The following is a 21,683-nucleotide window of genomic DNA, read 5'->3' as shown; positions in this document are numbered from 1 at the left end:
AGGCCACAGTTAAATAGTCAGGGGCTATATAAAGCAAGCTTATAGTTCTGGTTATCTGCATGGCTCTTTCATTGAGACAAAACAAACATCTAAGAGCAAATACAGATGAAGGAATGAATTAAACTAGGGGTTGTTTCCCCTTTTCGGGTCATGAATTCCGATAGGAAATCTAATTAAAGGTATGGGCATCTTCCCTACCCAAATATTCACACAATATTCTGCATTCACATAGTATCAAGGGAATGCAGACCCTTAAACCTATTTAGGGACCCAAGTTAAGAGCCACAGGATTAAGCCAAATCTGTTTGAGCTTGCCCTTGTTGGAAGCTTAAAACTCAGAGAACACCTGCCACTTGGAAAAAGAAGGAAGGAAGAAAAAGCGCTGCAGGAACATGGAGTCACAGCTTAAAACTCAGAGAACACCTGCCACTTGGAAAAAGGAGGAAGAAAAAGCGCTGCAGGAACATGGAGTCATGGGCCGTACACAGCAAGGCCACAAAGCAAGCCGGACAGCGCTCCCATGTGTCCTTACCTGTCAGGGGCTGGCTGAGTTCCGCCTGCACTTTACCCTTCGCTGATCCTTCCAGAGGCAAACCTCTGTCCCCTTTGTAGAGTTTCGGTTTAAATGGAGAATCTTTCTCTTTACCTTTTGATCCTTTAGGCCGGCCTGCTTGCTTCTTCTTGGATTTGCCATCCCCCTTCACACCCAGTAGTGGATGGACTTCTGTAAAAGGACAGACAGGCATGGAAAGGAATCCGGGCACCACCAGCCCCATCACCCCAACTAAGCACATGGCATGCCACCTATCCAGGAGCAAAGGATGTTGCCCTTATGCCCAGATCCACTAATACAAGGAGAAAATTTTGCTTAATTATTTATAAAACTATACAAAGAATGGCCATTGAGAAATAGTTGCTTGGCCAAAGGGCACATACAGCCTATGTGGACTGCACCAAACCACAGCAGCTCTAAATGGGAAAAGTAGCTGAAAGACACACTGACACTGTACACACCAAGGCAGAACAGGAATGCACACAACCATAACGTCATGTGAGAACAGAGAGGAAATGGGCTTTGGAACTAGAGAGTCCTGGGTAAGAATCCTGACTCAACCACGTGATTATTAAGGCTCCCAAGTCAGACTGCAAAGAGTATGTAGGAAGAAAGACTGTCCAAGTCTGACTAGTACTTTACCACCAATAAACTCTTCAGGGGCGGGGTGGGCAGCAGCGATGGAAACGGTGGCAAACTCAGAGCCAGATGTCAGAAAACTTAACGTGTGTCGTCATTTTAGGCAAAGTACAGAGGGCAGAACCTCCCATTTTGAAAGAGAAGTGAAAGCACATGAAATCATTATAAAGTTGTCCAGACTCATGGGAAAATTCCTTTAAGGTAAAATCACTGAAACAGGAAACCACCAGATTGTGTGAAGAGTAAAAAGTGGTGTCTCTCAGGAGGCAGAGAGAAGAGGCGGCTCTTACCATCATTTGGAACTCCTTGAAGTTCTATATTGGTTGTTTTGGGTTTCTTCTTAGGTGGCTGGGACCCATCTGCGGAAGACTGCCTCTTCTTCTCTGAACTAGCCCCTTCATCTATCAAGGAAGTTTGGACGGCATCCGGTGGGGGGCCATAAGGATTTTCTTCTGGGTCTTCTACCTCAGGGGCAATGGGTAAATACAACAGAGCCTTTGAATCTTCCAGCTCTTCATCACTATTTGGAATAAGATCAGACAAGGGATTGGAAAAAAAGAGGAGACAGTTGCTTAAACCAATAACCCTTCCTCTGGGACAGAATCACCTCTATTAACCATTAGCAATTCCAGGTATGGATCTGGAATTCTAAGAAAGTCAGCATGAATGAAAGGAAATCAAACAGCCTGATTAATAAAACCAGTAGTAAAATTAAGTGGCATAAATGAGTTATTACGGTTTAAGATGTTCTATCAGGGGAGAAAAGAAGGGACTTCATGTACACAGAAGCAGCTATCTCTTGGGGCTAATAAGCAGATGGGACTGAAGGGCCAGCCACGGGGAACTGCAGAGGAGGAGCGTCCTGAGGCCTAGCCCCCGAGGTGGCTCACCTGCTACAGAAAGCAGCAATAGGGTCCACACTGGTGACATCCACTTCTTCATCCTCAGCAGCATCAGCCCCTGCCGGACAGAAAGACAGCAGAGGCGTGAAAAGTGCAAAACTGCTTTTCACTCGTGGCTCAATGATTTTCATAAATGGAAATTCAGGAGAAACCAAGGAGGAGAAGCAAACGGTTCATTTATTTAATCATTCAACAAATATGTGCTCATTGCCACCATGTGCTAGGCACGGGGACTACAGTGAAACCAAGACACTTGGGAACAGTTCTTCAGTAAAAGCTTCATAGTCTAACTGGGAAGTCAGATGTTAACAGATCATTTCAATTCAACATAGTAAGTGCTACAGTAAAGGTATGTTCAATGTGCTAAGTAGATGAGAAGGAGAACAACTTATGTGAAAGTCTGAAGCTTCACAGAACACAATCCAATCATACCGATACAGTCTAGCACATGGTCCTGCTAACACACATGAGGTGTGCAAGTTCCCTATTCTTACAAAATAGGGACCTAATTCCAGCACCATCAAGGTGATCTGTGGCATTAATTACTCACTGACAGTGCCAACTGGGCAGAATAAGCATTCACATACTGAAACCCCCACTAGATATAAAGCCCTGTGTTAGACACTATGGGGATAAAAAGTCAAATCTTTATTCTCAAGGAGTTTCCTACCTGGAAGTTCAGAAGATAGAGAAAAATATCAATGATCATGATCATAACGGATGCCTATCAGACCTGGCACTACACTGAGTGCTTTGGGTGCAGTACCTCATCCATTCCCCACAACCCTAAAAGGCAGGCTCTGTTATCACCACTCTTATACACACGAGGACATTCAGGTTGAAGGAATAAGTTCCCAATACAATGTGACTCCAGAGCCTGAGCTCTTCACCGTCACGTTACTGACAAGTGGCGACAACACATGACACAGCTGAGACTCGGCACGTGTGGGAGCTTTGCTAAGTGCTGCAGGTAAACCCTCAACTAACCATCTGTAACTGACCAGGAAATGCAAAGTGAAATGTCAGGAGAGCTGGCAAATCCTAGTAATAATGTCCATGTAAGCCCTAGTCAATTAAAAAAGGTGACGTTTTAGACTAAATGATGAAGTAAACTTTCAACACAAATTAAAAATGAATACTAAATAAAGCAATCAGTTTTCCTTTGAGAAATACTGTCTGCAATGGAGAAGTGTTACCTGTCTGCTCCGGCTCACTCTTATCTTCATCTTCAATATCAAACTCTGATTCCCTTTCCTCATACTCTACGTTTTCATCCAGCTCTTTGAAGTCTGGTGCAAAGGCACTCCAGTTTTCCTACGCCACAAACAGAGTACATAGCCATCTGAGAAAGCAAGTCTGTGCTCTAGACACTAATTACATACGTGAGAGATTTACACATGAAAACAACCTAGAATTCGGAGATCAAATTTGATGGATAATGAAAATCAGGTATCTATAGGTTTTACTATATTAAGGTATTTCCTACCTTAAACATTCCAAGTTATTATTAACTGTAGTTCTTTCATTAAAAAAAAAAAAACAACTGCCATCTTTAATCTTTTTAAGATGTAAAATCAACTCCAACTCCCACTTACTCTTCCTCACTGAGGCAATAATCCAAAGCCCAAACCTCCACCCCGTACTTCCTCGGTACTGCCCCAAAGGGCAAGTAAGGCAAAATGATCAGAGTTCTACACACTTTCTAAGCTGTTGTTAACCATTCTCCAAGGTGTTAACAAATATTGCTTTATAACCCAAAAAGTGCAGTCAGTAAAGGAAATTCTAGGGCCCAACATCTTCAAATATTTCATATATTAGCCTGATTATGAGTATACTGATTATAAATATAATGAAAGATGTTTAAAATAAAACAAAGATATAAAACAGAAACTGAGCTGCAAATAAAAGCAAAAGAATAATCTATCTCAGATAAAGAAACAGAAAAATGTAGCAGAAAGTCCACTAGACTTCTCGCTGAAAACAACTAGTAAATTGGCTATCGCCCAAGACCATCCCATCAAAATAAGGCAAATCTCGATGCACTGAACCTATTTAGGTTACAAGATTCATATGCAAGCCCAGTTGGTGTGGCTCAGTGGTTGAGCATCGACCTATGAACCAGGAGGTCAGGGTTCTATTCCCAGTCAGGGTGCATGCCTGGGTTGCTGGCTCGATTCCCAGTAGAGGGTATGCAGGAGGCAGCCAATCAATGACTCTCTCTCTCATCATTGATGTTTCCATATCTGCCTCTCCCTTCCTCTCTGAAATCAATCAATAAATAAAAAGAATCATATGCAAAAAAAGTAAATAAGGTAATTTTTAGTGTACTATTTGTAAAATTCTTTGATTAAAAAAAAGGGTTCCTAGTTTCAAAGTAATTAAACCAGAAAAATACTTACTACTTGATTTTGTGCCCAGATAGATACCACTCCACTAGAAATAGATGCTATGATGGGTCGAACAGGATGCCACTAAATTTAACAAAGGAAAGAACAATCAGTTCTAAGAAGGAATCCACACGTCTGTGTTACAGAAGTAACAACAGCAACCTCTCATCCTACTCACAGCCACATCCAACAGGAGCTCTCCTCTCGTCCCGTGGAGGATCTTCACCAGGTTGCCTATGCTCTTCTCCCAAATGTACAGGGCGTGCTGCCGGGCTGACCCGGCCACTATGTACTCCCCATCCCCAGAGAAGCAGCATTTCTTCCACGGGGTCCTAAAGGACACAGAAAGCACCCAAGGAAAACTGGAACCTGAGCCCAGGTTACGAATCAGCACACATTCTTCTAGGGTCTGCTACCCACCTATTGACCAAGTCCTGTAACTTTTGCATAGGTTCAGGCTCTCCATCTCTCCCACAGGTTAAGATTTCCCTGCCATCATAAACTCTGATTATTCGATCTGCCGTGTTAATTAAAAAGCAACTGCAGAAAGGAGAAAAACCACAAGTCAGGAATCTGTTTCCGTTAACATTTTCTATTACAACCTGTTACTTAGAACAGTACCATAAAACAACGAATAAACTGGGGAGAAACTGAGTAAAGACCTAAGTAATGTACTCAAATACCTATGCATCTACCTGCCACATTCCAAATGAAAATTTAATTTGAAGTGAAAATATATTATATACCTTCTGTGTATCCTTGAACTCTGCCTGTGCAAACTAACAAACCAGTCATCAGTACTGACTGAGATTCAAGACCTGTAAATTGAAACCAGCTTGCTGAATTCCCAAGAATACAGTTAAATGTATATAAATACTTCATTTCTCTGGCCTGTTTCATACACAATATATTCTTCTTAATGAGTTCATAAACTATTTCAATTTAAAATGTTCCTTTGTTTTTTACTGTTAATAACTTTAGAAATTTGTCTAAAATATATTATTGCACACCCTTCTTCCAGACTTTACTGACAAACCTTTTCTTAATTGAAGAGAATGTCCCCGAAGCATGTATGGTGTTCTTACATGAAATAGGATGAGTGTTACCTCTTTTATTGACAACCTATTTCTTCTTGTCTCTGTTGATATGTCTACTTCTAGCTGGATAACCAAACTTACCAGAAAAACATTGGAAATTAAAGGGCTAAACAGGCTGGCTTTATGTGAGTGAAGTGTATGTTCAGTAACTCCGTGAATTCTGTGACATCTATTCTAATTATAATAATAGCTCATCTTTACCCAGTGCTAACCACATGCCAGGCACTGGTTCCGCACATATCACTCAGATATTCTTTCTGTAAAGGAACTGCCTGATAACCTCCTGATAAAGAAGATGTACTAGTAAATGCTGGTTCAATGCAGTAAATTTAAGAACCAGATATTGACAGTTTCTAATAACCATTTTAAAAAATATTTTTATTGATTTCAGAGAGGAAGGGAGAGGGAGAGAGAGATAGAAACATCAATGATGAGAGAGAATCACTGACCGGCTGCCTCCTGCATGCCCCCCAATGGGGGTCAAACACACAACCCGGGCATGTTACCTGACTAGGAATCAAACCAGGACCTCTTAGTTCATAGGTCGATGCTCAACCACTGAACCACACTGGCCGGGCTCTAATAACCATGTTTAAAGTAAACTTTTACAAAATTATAAGTAAAATATACACAAAAAGTGTGAACCAATGTAGTTTTGCATTCCACTCAATTTTAAAACTGTCCCTAAAAAGACAAGGTCTCACCTCCCCTTCCGGGCAAACTCTATTGACTTAATGGCTGTGGTATTGCTTGTTCCAGTTGTTACTCTGAAGGAAGCAACAAGATCTTGAGAATCTGTTTTTAAGACCAAAATCTAAAGTTTAAAAAAAAAAAAGTTAAAAGTAAGTAAGTATTCAGGTAACTTACAGTAATTGGATCTGGCTTCTGTTTCTAAAACTGGGAGAGACTAGGTAAAAATATAAACATCTTTATTCCCATGTATTCAACTTGATTAACTGGTATTGCCTTTTACCTCTTCAAATAAAGGATAGTGTCTTAATCTATTCTTAAAAGAGAATGTTTAGTGTTAATCACAATGATCAAAAAGTGGAAGCAACCCAAGTATTCATCAACAGATGAATGAATAAAATGTACATACATACAACGGAATATTATTCAGCCTTGAAAAGGATGGAAATTCTGGCACATGCTGAGCATGGATAAATCTTAAGGATATTATACTAAATGAAATAAACCCGTCACAAAAAGACTATTACTGTATGAGTCCATTTATATGAGATACCTAAAGTAGCCAAATTCATAAAGACCGAATGATAGTTACCAGGGGCTGGAGGGAGGGGTAGGGGTGTAGGAGCAGGGAGTAGGGAGTTATTATTTAGTGTTTTGCAAGATGATGAATGGTGGTGATGGGTGCACAACAATGTGAATGTACTTAATACTCATGAATTATACATTTTATGGTTAAGGTGCTAAATTTTATGTTGTATGTACTTTATGTTTTTTTTTTTTTTACTACAATGTGCCCTAGTTAAAAAAAAAATCAAGATGCCTAATGGAACTACAAACTCTAAGCTTAAAAGGTACCTTAGCACTTGTCTAACCTGACTTCTACAAAACTACAGATTACCCTAGCCTGAATTATACAATATTTACAGAACTAAGTATTTTCACCAGCAGTAATATAATTTAGAAATGACCCTTCCTTAGTAGCACCCAGTAAAGGCCCTTCCATCTTTCTCTAGGCCACATTATCTCTGACCACTCTAAATCCAAAGAACAGAAATTATTAAGCATGAGAGAAAAATAAGCTATATTTGCAGGAGGCATGCTTAGAGTGGGGGTAAAAGAAATTTCAAAGGAAGTGGCACAAGTACACATGGAATGAGGCAAAGCACAGGATGACTGAGGGGTATTTTGCTGGCTTCTAGGCTTACCTTGCCTTTTGCATTTCCTGTATAGATATATTCCCCTCGCCTATCAAAAGATGCAACCACGTTCAAGTCCGAGTCATCGTCTACCGGTAGAACAACATGTTTGGAATCTGAAAGGGTCAACATGACAGGAGCAGATTTCATGGGACACACGAGAACCTTGTTCCTGTTTAAAAATATGAATAGTACATTGGCTGTTGCTTTGGTATCAGAAGGTTGATACCCTCACTTACTCTTCTAGCCCAAGCAAACTGAATATAGTGAAAGCCTAAAATCTAACTGTCGAATGATAGAGAAATGACTGAATAGTTATGGAATCCTACCTTGACAAAATAAAATGTAATCACTAAAAATAAAAATGTAGCAAACTAGTAAAATATGTATGAAATTAAGTAAAATACTGATGAAAACCATGTAAAAAATACATATTTATGAACATGTAACATGGCATATCTGTGCTTTGTGAGCTTTAAATAACAATCTTTATATGTAAAGAGAACTTGACCAGAGAAATGCAGACAGTTATGTCTGGGTAATGGAATGATTAGGTAATTCTTTCTTAAATGCAGTTTAATACTGAATGATTTCTTCTACTAAAGAAATCCAAAAATGGGGAGGGGGGAGGGCAGGTCAAGGACTAGTTATTATACTTATTGCTATCTTTGTCCATTTCCAAAGTCCTATTTTTGGCCAGCATTTCACTATATAACTCACTCCTTAAAATCTATTTAGTAGAGCCAACCTAGACAGGAAGACTTTTTATGTGGAAGGTCTAGGGATGTGTGAATTTGCTTCCCAAAACCTTAAACTGAAATTGTCATGAGCGTGGAGCTAATCCATATAAAATTAGACCCCACCCCAGGAAGAACAGCTCAGATTAAACATACTGATCTCGTGGATGATACTGGACTTTTAAGATGGGTGAAGGGAACCGAAACCTCTGGTCGCAGTCTCCTGAGAGAACATCCCACTGTGACACTATGTTATCAGTGGAAGCACTCACGAGCTTATGACCATCTCGACTCCAGCTGAGAAGGGAAAAAGAGTAACTTAGCACATGTTTTAAAGTAAAGTATATCATACCACTCTTATGGGCAAAACCGCTTGAGTCACATTATTGCCCTAATTGTATAGGGTCAATATTTCTTTTTTAAAAACATATCCACAACAGGCTCTCCCAACTAAGCAATAAATAAGAATGTTTTTGTGACATTTTCATATCTAATAACAGAAGGTCTTAACAATTCAAGGTAACACTACAAGTGGCTCTGTGAAAGAACATGAACATATTAGTCTACAATCAGCGAGCACTTAAGTGTTGATTTAACAAAAAACAGGTTATTTTCTTAGGGGTGGAGAGGGAGTATCTGAGTTTTCTGATTGCTCCTGCAGTAGTACCTCCAGAGCTTAAACAAATAATAAAGATAAGTATCTGTTATTTAAAACTAGAGGCCTGGTGCATGAAATCTGTGCACGGGTAGGGTCCCTAGACCTGGCCAGTCATCAGGGCCAAACGGGGCCTTCTGGCTGCTGGCTGCTGGCCAGGGCCTTCCTTCATTCCACACCACCCCCTGGGGGTCAGCGCACGTCATAGCGAGCGATCAAACTCCCAAACTCCCGAGGGGACAATTTGCATATTAGGCATGTGTATATATATATATATGGATTTGTACATATATATGATAATTAAGAAAGGAATGAATTCCTCCTGCTAACTATAGCTAAGCACCTAGACATTATATACAAACAAACAGAAAAAGACTCTGAAAGACAGAGAGAAGACAACTGGCTAGAGACCGAAGGATAGAGAAATAACTTAACAGTTCACTGGGTGTTCTTTTTGCCTCCCATGTCCCAGACCAAGTGATGGAGAAGCCAACAACACAGTAATACCAATGGGCACACACAAAAAGGCTGGAGAAGAGCCTGTTTTCTTTGACCAAAGGACCAGGAAAGGACAAACCAGTGAGACAGAAAACGTTTAGACAATAGTCACTTTACTCCAGCAACCACCACAGGAAAAACTGCAACCCCTGTCAACAAGGTTTAAATAGAGAGTCTAGACTTCCACTACTGCCCAGTTTACAGCATAGCACTCTTCCCTCCTAGCTGGTGTCTTTCACGCCCACCAGGTGGTAATGAGGATCTCAGCCACAGAATTAGTGTAGACCAGGTGGGGAACAGGAACAAAGCACTTCGAGCCTTCCAGGCAGGACAGTATCAGCCTAGGAGGCCCAGTGGGGAGCCTGAGTTTCCAATCTCACCCAGCATATTGCAGCCAAATGAGAAACGTGGACTTTTAACCCATCTGGCAATAACAAGATGGTGCCCTCCCTTCCCATTGGTGCAGTACCAGAGGAGGCCTGCTAAAATACAAGATTTAAATAATAGATAAGCTCTACATTCTTACAGCACAACACGAAACCTAAAATGCCCAAGTTGCAAATGGAAATCACTACCACCCAAGAACAAAGGAAATTTCAACTTGAATGAGAAAAGTCAATCAACAGATACTAACACAGAGATAACATAGATTTAGAATTATCTGACAAGGATTTAAATGCAGCCATCATAAAAATGCTTCAACAAGAAACTGCAAAGATGCTTGAAATAAAAGGGGCGGGGGAAACAAACACGAAAAGTCTCAGTAAAGAAACAGAAGATACAAAGAAGAACTGAAATGGGAACTTTACTAGTATAATTGAAAATTATAACTAAAATTAAAAAATAGCTCGGCTGGCATGGCTCAGTGGTTGAGTATTGACCTATGAACCAGGAGGTCACGGTTCAATCCCCAGTCAGGGCACATACAAGAATCACCCAATGAATGCATAAATAAGTGGAATGACAAATTGCTCGCGCTCTCTCTCTCTTTCTCTCATCAATAAATAACAAATTGGAAAAAACAAAACACTCAGAGATGGGTTCAGCAGCCAATGAAGAAGAGGAAAGAATCAGTAAATAAAATTTAAAAATTGCAATCTGAATAACAGGAGAAAACAAATGGAAAAAAATGAACAGAGCCTCACAGACCTGTGGGACTATAGTAAAAATCTAAAGCTATATTATTAGAGTCCTGGAAGGAGAGAAAAAAAAAGTAGGGAATAAAAGTATTTGAAGATATAATGCTCAAAATTTCCCAAACTTGGCAAAAGATTATATAACCTACAGATTCAAGAACCTGAATAGACCTCAAACAGGATGAGCTCAAAGAAATTTACTCTAAGACCCAGAGACAAACTTCTGAAAACTAAAGACAACGAAAAGAATCTATTTTTTCCTCATTCAGCAAAAAGGGTTTATTGGGGCTGGGGGGTGACTGCAATCCAGAATGTGTAGCCAAGGCCAGCTGGGTGGAGGTTTCTGCCCAGAGAAAAATGGAGGAAGTTCAAAGAAAAAAAGTCTTAAAAGCATTAAGAGAGAAATGACACCTTACCTACCAGGTATATGGAACAATTCACATGATAGCAGATTTCTCATCAGAAACCATTAAGGTCAGAAAAAAGTGACACATTTTTTAAGTGCTTAAAGAAAAGAACTGTCAACCCAAATTCAATATTCAGTGAAAATATCCTTCAGGAACAAAGAGGTAAATCAAGGCATTTGTCACCAGCAGACCTACCCTAAAAGAATAGCTCAAGGAAGTTCTCTAAACAAAAAGGAAATGATAAAAGAAGAAATTAGAACATCAGGAAGAAAGAACAATGAAAAGAGTAAAAATATTGGTAAATAAAGACTTTTTTCCTTCTTGAGTTTTGACATATGAAGCAAAAATCAAAATACTGTCTTATGTGGGTCTCAATATATACAGAGGAAATATTTAAGACAATTATAAACATAAGAGGGTAAAGGGAGGAAAGGTTTCTTACACTTCATTTGAACTGGTAAAATGTCAACACCAGCTAATAGTGATAAGTTTTATATATACAATATAATACCTAGTAGCTACTAAAAAGCTAAAAAAAATATGATAGGTAAATCAAAATGGAATTCTAAAAAATGTTCAAGAAACCCACAGGAGGCAGGAAAAAGAAAACAGAGAATCAAAAACAGAAGGAAGAAACAAAAAAAGAAACCCAAAACCAGTACTTATCCAAATTTTGCAACAAAGAGGAATCGCTAATGAGGACTTAGCAGGCAATATATCTCCATGGTGAAGAACATAAGCTCAAGAGTCAGACTTATGCCTGCACATTACCACCTTCTCGCTGTTTTTGGCAAGTCATACACCTTTCTAAACTTCAATCTCCTCACTTATAACACAGGAACAATAATAGTTACTACCCATAGGAGACTGTTTAATTAAAATCCATATATATAAAAGGCTAAGCAAGGTCAGCAGGTATGACATGCACTGACCACCAGAGGGCAGGCGCTCACCGCAGAAGCTGCCAAGTGACAGCACCTTTGCAGAGTGCCCTCTTGCCCTCTGGGACCCCTCGGGGGATGTCGGACTGCCGGTTTTGGCCCGATCCCCACAGGCCAGGCCAAGGGACCCTGCTCACTTCGCAGATGCCGTTTGAGCCCCAGTGCCGCCCCAGGTGCAGCCAGCCTGGGAGGGACCACGGGAGGTTGGCTCCAGGGCATGTCCGGCCCTTCTAGCCCAGTCCCGCCCCGCCAGCCACCTTCTAATTAATTTCCTTTCAATGTACACGAATCCGTGCACTGGGCCTCTAGTATCTTAATAAAGCTGTTAAAAATAAATCCTTATGAAAAAACACAACAATAAAAAAGAAATGAAACGCAATGGAGCTGGAAGGGACGTAAGAGATCACCCAGGCTGGTGCTCTCCCTTTGTATATTAGAGAAAAGTCTTGTCCAAAACCACCAGTTCATTAGTGGCCAAAACTAGACTGGGATTCGGCCTTCCCCCAATCCAGTGCTTTACAATACTTCTGCTGCTTCTACTTAGACAAAAGGAAATATGTTACTGTTTAGTAAATTTAGATTTGATTAGATGCTTTTTTTGGCCCCAAGTTCATTTAAAAGAAGTGCTGTGCCAAAATAAAATTTTCTAAATAGTCATCTCAAAGAGTAAGAAAGTAATCAATAGGAATTTATATTAAATCAGAGTTCAACTCAAAGTATCTGACAGGAAGCCTTAATAACTATACAGTTCAATGAAGAAATGAACATGCTTTGGATAACTAAAATTGCTGGAATCAAGAACCTGGACAAGGCTGGACTAGACGACTTCCAAGCTTCTCTCCTAACCAAAATTTTTATTTTAAATGAAACATCTTTATCATAAACATTATTACAGCTACAATCAGTAAATATTTCTTTTCAGTACTGAAATATTCTCAGACAGAGCTTTATACAAATCCATATCATTACAAAGGAACTTGAAGGACAACATGGGTTCAAGGTCTATACCACCTATGAGTAATTACATTACTAGTGGCTGGATTAGTAATATTAAATATTAAAATATCTACAATAAGGTTGCCAATTACACAGTCACCATTCATCCCCCTACTTTAATTTATATTAAACATAGTAATATTAAAATTCCTTACCATAAAGAACAGACTGGATGGATATGTGCACTAATTATTTTAGCAATGCCTCTTGTCAAAAAATCCCAGATGACAATTCGGCCATCATTACAGCCAACTGCAAGCAGCGTGCCCCACCTGTTAAAGGTGCAAGTCAGGGCCATGCTGATACAATCCAAAGTTCCATCAGCTTCCTAAAAATAAAAACGAATACAGACAATAATACCCAGGTGTGCAAATTATTTTGTAAAGGTTCTCTACTATCTATAGACACTTCTCTTGAATTTAAATCATGTTGTACACCACAATAATCTCTACGTACGTTCTTGTATCAATTAAACTAGTCAAAATGAAGAAATATTTATAAAAGCTAACAGAATTTTTGGAAACAGATGTGATCAATCCCTTACACTACCACTGTAACTTTGTACACACACTCAAGAGCAGTGATGGCGAACCTATGACACCTGTGTCAGAGGTGACACGCGAACTCATTTTTTTGGTTGATTTTTCTTTGTTAAATGGCATTTAAATATATAAAATAAATATCAAAAGCCAAACCAATGGACATGTACAACAGGGGGATGAGAGCATGAGTGGGGAAGGGGAGGGTGGGGGTTAATGGGGGGATGAGGACACGTTTGTAATACCTTAACTAATAAAGAATTTAAAGATTAAAAAAATAAATAAATACCAAAAATATAAATCTTTGTTTTACTATGGTTGCAAATATCAAAAAATTTCTATATGTGACACGGCACCAGAGTTCAGTTAGGGTTTTTCAAAATGCTGACACGCCAAGCTCAAAAGGTTCACATTTCAGTGCTCTAGAGGACAGTTAGGCCAAATATATATAACAAGATTCATTGAAAGAGTCATCCCACTGACCCAGTAATCATATTTTTTTTAATTTATCCCAAGAAAAATACTTTAAAACAAGAACCCGAGGACAGTCTATATGTGTAGCATTAGAAAAGCCAAATAAATGTTTTATATTATTATCAAGCCATTTAAAATAATCATGGCTACAATGAAATATATTCCAAGTATTACACAAAATATTTTTACACTTAAAAAAATAAAGCACACTTATAGCATACATATTGATTTATTACTATGTAAAAGCATTGATCAAAACTAGAAAAAATCTATATACAGGTGATGGTGCTGTTTGCGATCCTTTAATTAAAGTCATTTTTAATTTAAAGGGAAATGAACTATAATATTTACATTATGGTGAGCTTTCCAGCTAACTGCCTATCTGCCTCCCCCACTTAAAACTGAACATTTAGGTCCTTATTATAGCAAAAGATATCATCACATTTAATACTTGTCAAAAAAAAAAAAAAGAGAGATCAAAATGCATTTCCCACTCAAACGCAAGAGCTAGTGAGTTATCATGTTCCTAAGAATCACAATACTTTACTCTTACCTCTGGATAATTCTGCCCAAAGGACTCTGCAACAAAACAGAGAGAGAGATGTGATGGGACACATGTGGCATAGCAGGGACCCTACAGCTCATGAATGGTGCATAGCAGTGACCTGCAAAATGTGGATGGGAACTGAAGCCCTTTCCTATTGTCATTATCATATCAAGACGGTACTTGCTTTTTTATCCTCGTTATCTCATGTTTATAGATGCGTTCTCCTGAGGCTATATGACCTATGATACTGCAACAGAGTGAACGCAGAAGCAGATGTAAGAAAACTGCCAACTTCTATTTAGGCAAACTTTACAGAAATTCGTAAAAATGTAAAACAATGCCACTCTTCTCACTAAATTTTATTTTGTTTTAAAGTACCTATTTCCCATAAAAATGTGTTATTTATATAAACATGTAATGATGTTATTATGCTTATTTTTAAATAACAAACTTTTAAAAATCAAATCAAATTATCTTAAGTCCCAACTATTCTCTAAAATCTTTATTAACAACAGCCAACCAGCAGTGATCATTCCCCTTATTCATAGCATTTAGGTTGTAACATAATCTGGCAGTTGGTTAAGCAAACAACATTTTGGTACAAAAATCTCTGACTGCTTTTTCTATATTAAATTTGGTATTTAAACATTAGAAGTAATAAACATTTCAAGCTATAGATATAATACCACCTGCTTGTCAAAAGTTTAATTTCAGCTCTAGCTGGTCTGACCCAATGGATAGAGTGTCAACCTGCAGACTGGAGGGTCCCGGGTTCGATTCCGATCAAGGGCACATGCCTGGGTTGCAGGCTGGATCCCCAGAAGGGGGTGTACAGAGAGCAATCAATGATTCTCTCTCATCATTGATGTTTCTCTCTCTCCCCCTCTCCCTTCCCCTCTGAAATCAATAAAAATATTTTTTAAAAAAAAGTTTAATTTCAGCAGCAGCACCATCTTTGCCAGTATTTACTTAGATTTTATTACAATGTTTTTTAAACTATACACTGAGAACTACAGGTTCAAGAAAGCTACTTTACATATAGGGCATCCAAATAAGATTTTATTTTAAAAAGAAGCCATCTGCTCTAATTAAAAGGGTAATTATCTTGATTTATCTAATGTGCACACATATTATGTGACTTGCTTCTTTAACAATTTATACTATACATTTTTCCAAATCAATAATATAGCTTGATGTTCACATGGTTGAGAAACAAACAAAAATGTATTTAAAAATTAAAACCAAGCCTGGCCAGCATGGCTCAGTGGTTGAGCATTAACCTATGAACCAGGAGGTCACAGTTCAATTCCCGGTCAGGGCACATGCCCAGGTTATGGGCTCGGATCCCCAGTGTGGGGTGTGCAGAAGACAACTCATCAATGATTCTCTCTCATCACTGATGTTTCTATCTCTCTCTCCCTCTCCCTCTACTTTCCCCCTCTGAAATCAATAAAAATAAAAATAATTAAAAACAAAACAAATTAAAAAACATAACCTAAAAATATACAGCACTCAGGAAGGACCGAGTGTGGCTTGTGCTGTGTTGGGAGGTGGGAAAGCCACACAAAAGAATCTGAGAGCCCTAACCAGTTTGGCTCAGTGGCTAGAGCGTCGGTCTGCAGACTGAAGGGTCCCAGGTTCGATTCCGGTCAAGGGCATGTATCTTGGTTGCGGGCACATCCCCAGTAGGGGGTGTGCTGGAGGCAGCTGATCGATGTTTCTCTCTCATCGATGTTTCTAACTCTCTATCCCTCTCCCTTCCTCTCTGTAAAAAATCAACAAAATATATTTAAAAAAAAAAAAAAAGAATCTGAGAGAATCCAGAATCCAGGACCCTTTTAATGCATGATTACCCCTCAACACACGTTACCTCTGATTTTGTATTTTTATGTTTTGGGGTGGGTTTCTTTTTTTTGAGGTTCATCCTGGTTAACAGGGGTACAATAAGGAGTTTAAAGGAACACAAAGAGAAAGTGAACACAAAGAAGACTAAGCTGGTCTGGGACACTTTGGTTGAAGAGTCTGAGCAAGAATGCCATCGCGCAGGGTTAGGAGAGCACAAGGCCTTTCCTCGGAATGCTCAAGACCACTTTCGTATTCTCCATCCTCCCACCATCTACCATTTCCTGTCACAATTAAACTACTTAGGCTTGGTTAAAGACCGTTAACGGGAAGAAATCCCCAAAGATATGAATGCCAAAGAGAAATAAACCCCGGTCAAACCCTTTTTTTCTAACAGGATCCTTTCTCCAAACTGCCTTTGAGCTTCACAGGCCTTCCCAGCCTTCTTCCTCCCAGCCTCGTGATATGGGAGAATGTCTATTCTCTAAATCAGGAGTGAGGAACATCGGGCCTGCGGCCATATCAGGCCTGTGAATTCATTTGGTCTGGCCCTGCCAGGCATCAGGGGTGAATTAATTAAATGTTTGACCAAATATAGCAGGCTAATTCTTAAGTTGATAATTCTGTATGACCCAAGAATGATGTTATAAATATCCAAATGACCCTTGGCAGGAAAAAGGTTCCCCACCCTCTAAAGTGCTGAACATCCCCTCCTTGACGACTTGATTATCATGACTCTAAAATTTCATGGTCTTTTTCTCTCAATGTTCCTATTATTTCCTACTTGCCAACCAACTCCTCCCTTTGTAGCAGTTAGGTCCAGAGTAGCAGTTTACATTCTGCTCCCTCAATCTAACAAGTGATGACGGAGTTGGTGGCATTTCTTTTAAAGAAATGCAACTGCCAGGTGTCTAGATCACTGAACCCACTACCATAATCACTACATTTCCTAGGCTCCAGTCTTGCCTCCCTCAACACTTCTTAAAGTTGCCACAACTTTCTAAGCCCCAAATCCCATCATTTCACTTACTGCTAAAAAATATCCCTTGCTAAACAATATACTGAACTACTAAGAATAATTTTTTAAAATATATTTTTATTGAGTTTATTTAATTCAGAGAGGAAGGGAGAGAGGGACAGAAACATCAGTGATGAGAGAGAATCCTCCTGCATACTCCACACTGGGGACCTAGCCTGCAACCTGGGCACATGCTCTGACCGGGAATCGAACCGTGAACTCCAGATTCATAGGTAAACGATCAACCACTGAGCCACACCGGCCGGACCTAAGAATAATTTCAAAAAGCAATTTCAATCTGGCCTCAGCTGGTATTTTCCTATTTCTCTTTGGCTAACTCCCCATCAGCACTTACTACAGAACTTGTATAATCCACCCTAAGCACCAGCTATAAACTACTCACCGTTTCCTGAACATGCCACACACGTTGTACCACCACTGTTCTCTGCGCTGGTAATGACCTTCCAACTCTCCCTCTGGAAAAATCCTACTTCATATTTACTGTCTGGGTTAAAAGGCACTTCCTCTTGTAAAATCATCCCTAAATTTTATTGTCAGGCCCAACAATACAGAATTAATTGTTCTTTCATCTGGTTCCAGTTATCTTCTCCTAGTTCTATATATTTATCCAGGGCAAAGGCTGTATTTTATTTCAATGTTTTTCAAACAGTAGGGCCCAATCCACCATAAATGGATAAATCGATTTAGTGAGCCACACATTTTTTAACAGATTAGCAGATACCAGAGGACACAGTGTTAACAAGGATTAAGTGTAATTTTGAGAAACTTAGTTACATATGTAACTAAATAATGGGTTGTGATAGAAAATACATGTTTATTGTGAGCTGTGGGAAAAGTTTGAAAAACGCATGTAACTTTGTATCTCCAGTGGATACTGCCAGACACACCTCAAAGGCTCAAAAAGTGGTTGCAGATTTAATATCTTGAGTGTCCACATTAAGAACACATTATCAGCCCTAACTGGTTTGGCTCAGTGGATAGAGCGTCAGCCTGCGGACTGAAGGGTCCCGGGTTTGATCCCGGTCAAGGGCACGTACCTTGGTTGGGGGCACATCCCCAGTAGGGGGTGTGCAGGAGGCAGCTGATCGATGTTTCTCTCTCATCGATGTTTCTAACTCTCTATCCCTCTCCCTTCCTCTCTGTAAAAAATCAATTAAAAAAAAAACAAAAACACATTATCATTCATTTCCTGCATCTGGCCAGATATCCTTTAGCATGCTCCCACAACCACATCATTCCTGCTCCTTTCTCTTTTTCTCTGTAACACTAACTTTCCTGCTTTAAAACTCAGAATCACCCCCATAGAGAGTTATACCTTTTGGACCTTGCCTTCTTTAATTTTATTTTAATTCTTTTTGTTTGGTTGGTTAATCCTCACCCAAAGATACTTTTTTCCATTCATTTTTAGAGAGAGTGGGAGGAGAGAGAGAGAGAGAGACAGAGAGACAGATAAAGAGAGAAATATCCATGTGAGAGAGAACACAGTGGCCAGTTGCCTCCCACACACTCCAACCACTGAACCACACCAGCCAGGGCGGACCCAGCCTTCTTTTAAATTGCATAACCTTCCAATACTCACTATTCCTTCCTAAGTTCCACCCTCATGAATTTTCTGTATTTAAAACACACAACAAACAAACAAAAACAGCCACCTTTCCCATGTGCTATCTCTTTGAAGGTTAGTACCTATCATCTTTCCTCTGTATTTTTAGTTTTTAAAACTAAAGATCAATTCTTTCCCTCCATTTTGTCTCCCACACCTTCCTAAAATCATTGCAGGCTGGTTTCTGCTGCTCAGGTTGCTGAGGGGGCCCCAAGCTGCTTACAGACTAAACAGAGCAGCCCTTTTCCAGCTCTCAGCCTCAAACGCTCTGCAACTGGCTTCTATGGCAGACTCCACACCCACCTGTTTGGTAACTATGTGGAAAGCACCTAAAAATATGCCTCGCTCACAGTAAGTACGTACTATATAACTGTTAGTTACCTTATTATCATCGATTTCTCTTCCTACCCCCTAAATATAGGCAATTGTCCGAGATTCGGTCCTCAGCAGTTTCCTTTTCTGCCCCTCCCACTGACTCCCTTGGTCTCACCTACTCACAAGGTTTCAAGGAGCCCACCTGTAGGAAGATTACAAATCCCTCCCACAAATGCTTCCCTACCTCCTGAACCACAGATCCACACTCAACATGCAAAATGCTGCCCTTTGCCACTCTCCTTGTTATCAGCAACGCCACTGTGGGCTCCCACCCTTCGTCACTCGGTCTCTTCTCCCATCGGCACCTCACCGCCATAAGCCACTGATTCCCACATTCTGTCCACTCTGCTTCCGGGGTATCTCCTTTCTGTTCCCAGCTCCACTCCCACATCACTCCTCTGCTTCAGCCCTGCAAGCTGGTTTCCACCCTCCAAGACTCCATGAACAACGTCGTCCGATAAATCTTAAAAAGAAACCCACCGCTTTGTTGGCACTACTTACCAGGTCAAAACCCTTCCATGGATCTGCCATCCCTTCCTTAAAAAGCACAGACTGTCCAGCTGAGACTCAAGAGCCTCCCCAGAACGGAGGGCACCAACCCCACCGCTGACCTTCTCTTTACTCACATGCCCACAACCTGGCCCCGCAGGGACCTCCTCCGGACCTCCTCCCGCTGATGCCTTCAGGCACCCTCCCCGCTCCATCCCAACACAGTCTGCCAATACTTTACCGATCGTCAATGTCCACGCCAAACCCCAAGTCCTCCACGGGCTTTTTGTTCCCGGTACCCTTCCTTCCCCTGCCCCAGAGACATTCCTTCCCTCTTTTGAATGCTCTCAGCACTCCGTAGTGACTCTTAAAGGCCTTCCTGTGTTCTGCCATACCTTATGCCATAAGACTTATGGCTATTCACATGGCCTTCTTAACCTTTCTGCCTAACAGAAATCTCCTTAAAGGTAAAGGCCATTTATTAAGAATCTTGGCTAAGTGGCTGCTAGAGCATCGGCCTGCAGACTGAAGGGTCCCAGGTTCGATTCCGGTCAAGGGCATGTACCTTGGTTTCGGGCACATCCCCAGTAGGGGGTGTGCAGGAAGCAGCTGATCGATGTTTCTCTCTATCCTTCTCCCTTCCTCTCTGTAAAAAATCAATAAAATATATATATATTTTTAAAAAGAATCTTTGTAGCCCCTTTGGACAACCAAAACCACCTTCTGATTACTATTTTTTTTTTTTTAAGAGAAACCTATCCATAAAGACAGCAAATCGTTTAGGAGTTCTGGGAACTCAGGCCTCCCTAGGCCACCGTGCTAAACACACAATGAAAGCCTGAAAGGAAGAGCCTACGGTTTTTAAACACGAGGAACTGACTCGGAGAGAGGGTGTAGGACAGAAGGCAGTCTCCTCGGCAGTTCACACCCCAGTGTCGGACACACCGTCCCTGGCGGTTGCGGGGCTTCTTCCATAGGAAATGGAGATACCTGGGTTCCAGGGCCAACTGTGCCATTTGCTTGTCTAGTGCCTTCAAGTCGCGCCCCGCGGAACCCTTTTTTCATCTGTTCAACGAGGGGCTTCCACTAGTGGTTCTCAACCTTCTGGCCCTTTAAATACAGTTCCTCATGTTGTGACCCAACCATAAAATTATTTTCGTTGCTACTTCATAACTGTAATGTTGCTGCTGTTATGAATCGTAATGTAAATATCTGATATGCAGGATGGTCTTAGGCGACCCCTGTGAAAGGGTCGTTCGACCGCCAAAGGGGTCGCGACCCACAGGTTGAGAACCGCTGCAAGATCTCCAAGTTCCCCTCCTTGGGCCTCCCGCGTTTCTACAAAAAGGCTTCACCTGCCCGGACACCCAGATGCCCCCCGACAAGTCTTCAGAGCTTCGCCCCGAGCCTCGCTCCCTCCGACTCCTCCTTCTCCAGAAACTCGGGTCCCGCCGGTTGTATGGCACTTGAGCACCTGTGGTCCCTGTCAGCACAACTAAGTCACAAACTGCCCCTAGCTCTCCGACACGAACGAGAAAGTGGCCTCGGGAACGGCGATGCATCCCGCGGGGGCAGAAGCTGGCTTCCTCCTGCTGCTGCTGCTGCACATCGAGAGCGCCCGGGGACCCGCAGCACAGCTAGGTACCTCAGGCTGCAGCCTGAATCCCCTCCCGCCCGGCTCCCTCTCTTCCAGGACCAAAGGCTTCTTCTCTAAGCCGCAGCCATAGCCTTCCTTACCGAGCAACTCGAGGTTCATCCCTGAGAACTCTGGACGCCTGGTCTCAGCTTCAGCGACGATGCCTTCCCCGCGCCGGCTTCTAAGACTGCGTCTCAAAGCGGGGGGCGCTGCGAATAGCCCGGCGCTAGCTCCGGAGACTTTCTGGTGTAGAAGACCCTTCGGCTTCCTCTTTCTTCCCCCGCCTTCCCTGTTCGTTTCAAGTG

The 21,683-nt window shown here is 41.0% G+C and overlaps 1 protein-coding gene across 3 annotated transcripts in view; it reads right to left on the bottom strand.

Annotated features, from left to right (window-relative positions):
* Positions 1–21,674, bottom strand: part of RBBP5 (retinoblastoma binding protein 5) — a 27,974-nt gene extending 6,300 nt beyond the window's left edge. The window contains exons 1-13 of one of the 3 annotated variants that reach the window (XM_005885263.2): positions 21,480–21,674; positions 14,401–14,426; positions 12,990–13,162; positions 8,358–8,498; positions 7,474–7,636; positions 6,283–6,392; positions 4,902–5,021; positions 4,660–4,813; positions 4,494–4,565; positions 3,291–3,408; positions 2,083–2,152; positions 1,483–1,712; positions 533–724 (exon numbers count right to left, since the gene is read on the bottom strand). In XM_005885263.2, coding sequence (XP_005885325.1) covers positions 533–724; positions 1,483–1,712; positions 2,083–2,152; positions 3,291–3,408; positions 4,494–4,565; positions 4,660–4,813; positions 4,902–5,021; positions 6,283–6,392; positions 7,474–7,636; positions 8,358–8,498; positions 12,990–13,162; positions 14,401–14,426; positions 21,480–21,498 — 1,588 coding nt within the window. In that variant the 5' untranslated portion in view covers positions 21,499–21,674. The remainder of the gene's footprint in view (positions 1–532; positions 725–1,482; positions 1,713–2,082; positions 2,153–3,290; positions 3,409–4,493; positions 4,566–4,659; positions 4,814–4,901; positions 5,022–6,282; positions 6,393–7,473; positions 7,637–8,357; positions 8,499–12,989; positions 13,163–14,400; positions 14,427–21,479) is intronic. The other 2 variants (XM_005885265.2, XM_014532518.1) reach the window with 2 other exon arrangements.
* Positions 21,675–21,683: the final 9 nt, after the last annotated feature.

This window comes from Myotis brandtii, unplaced genomic scaffold, assembly GCF_000412655.1.
Source record: "Myotis brandtii unplaced genomic scaffold, ASM41265v1 scaffold898, whole genome shotgun sequence".
In the NCBI taxonomy this organism is placed as follows: Eukaryota; Metazoa; Chordata; class Mammalia; order Chiroptera; family Vespertilionidae; genus Myotis; species Myotis brandtii.
Note: the sequence above shows the minus strand (reverse complement) of the source record. Positions and strands in the feature narration are given on the sequence as shown.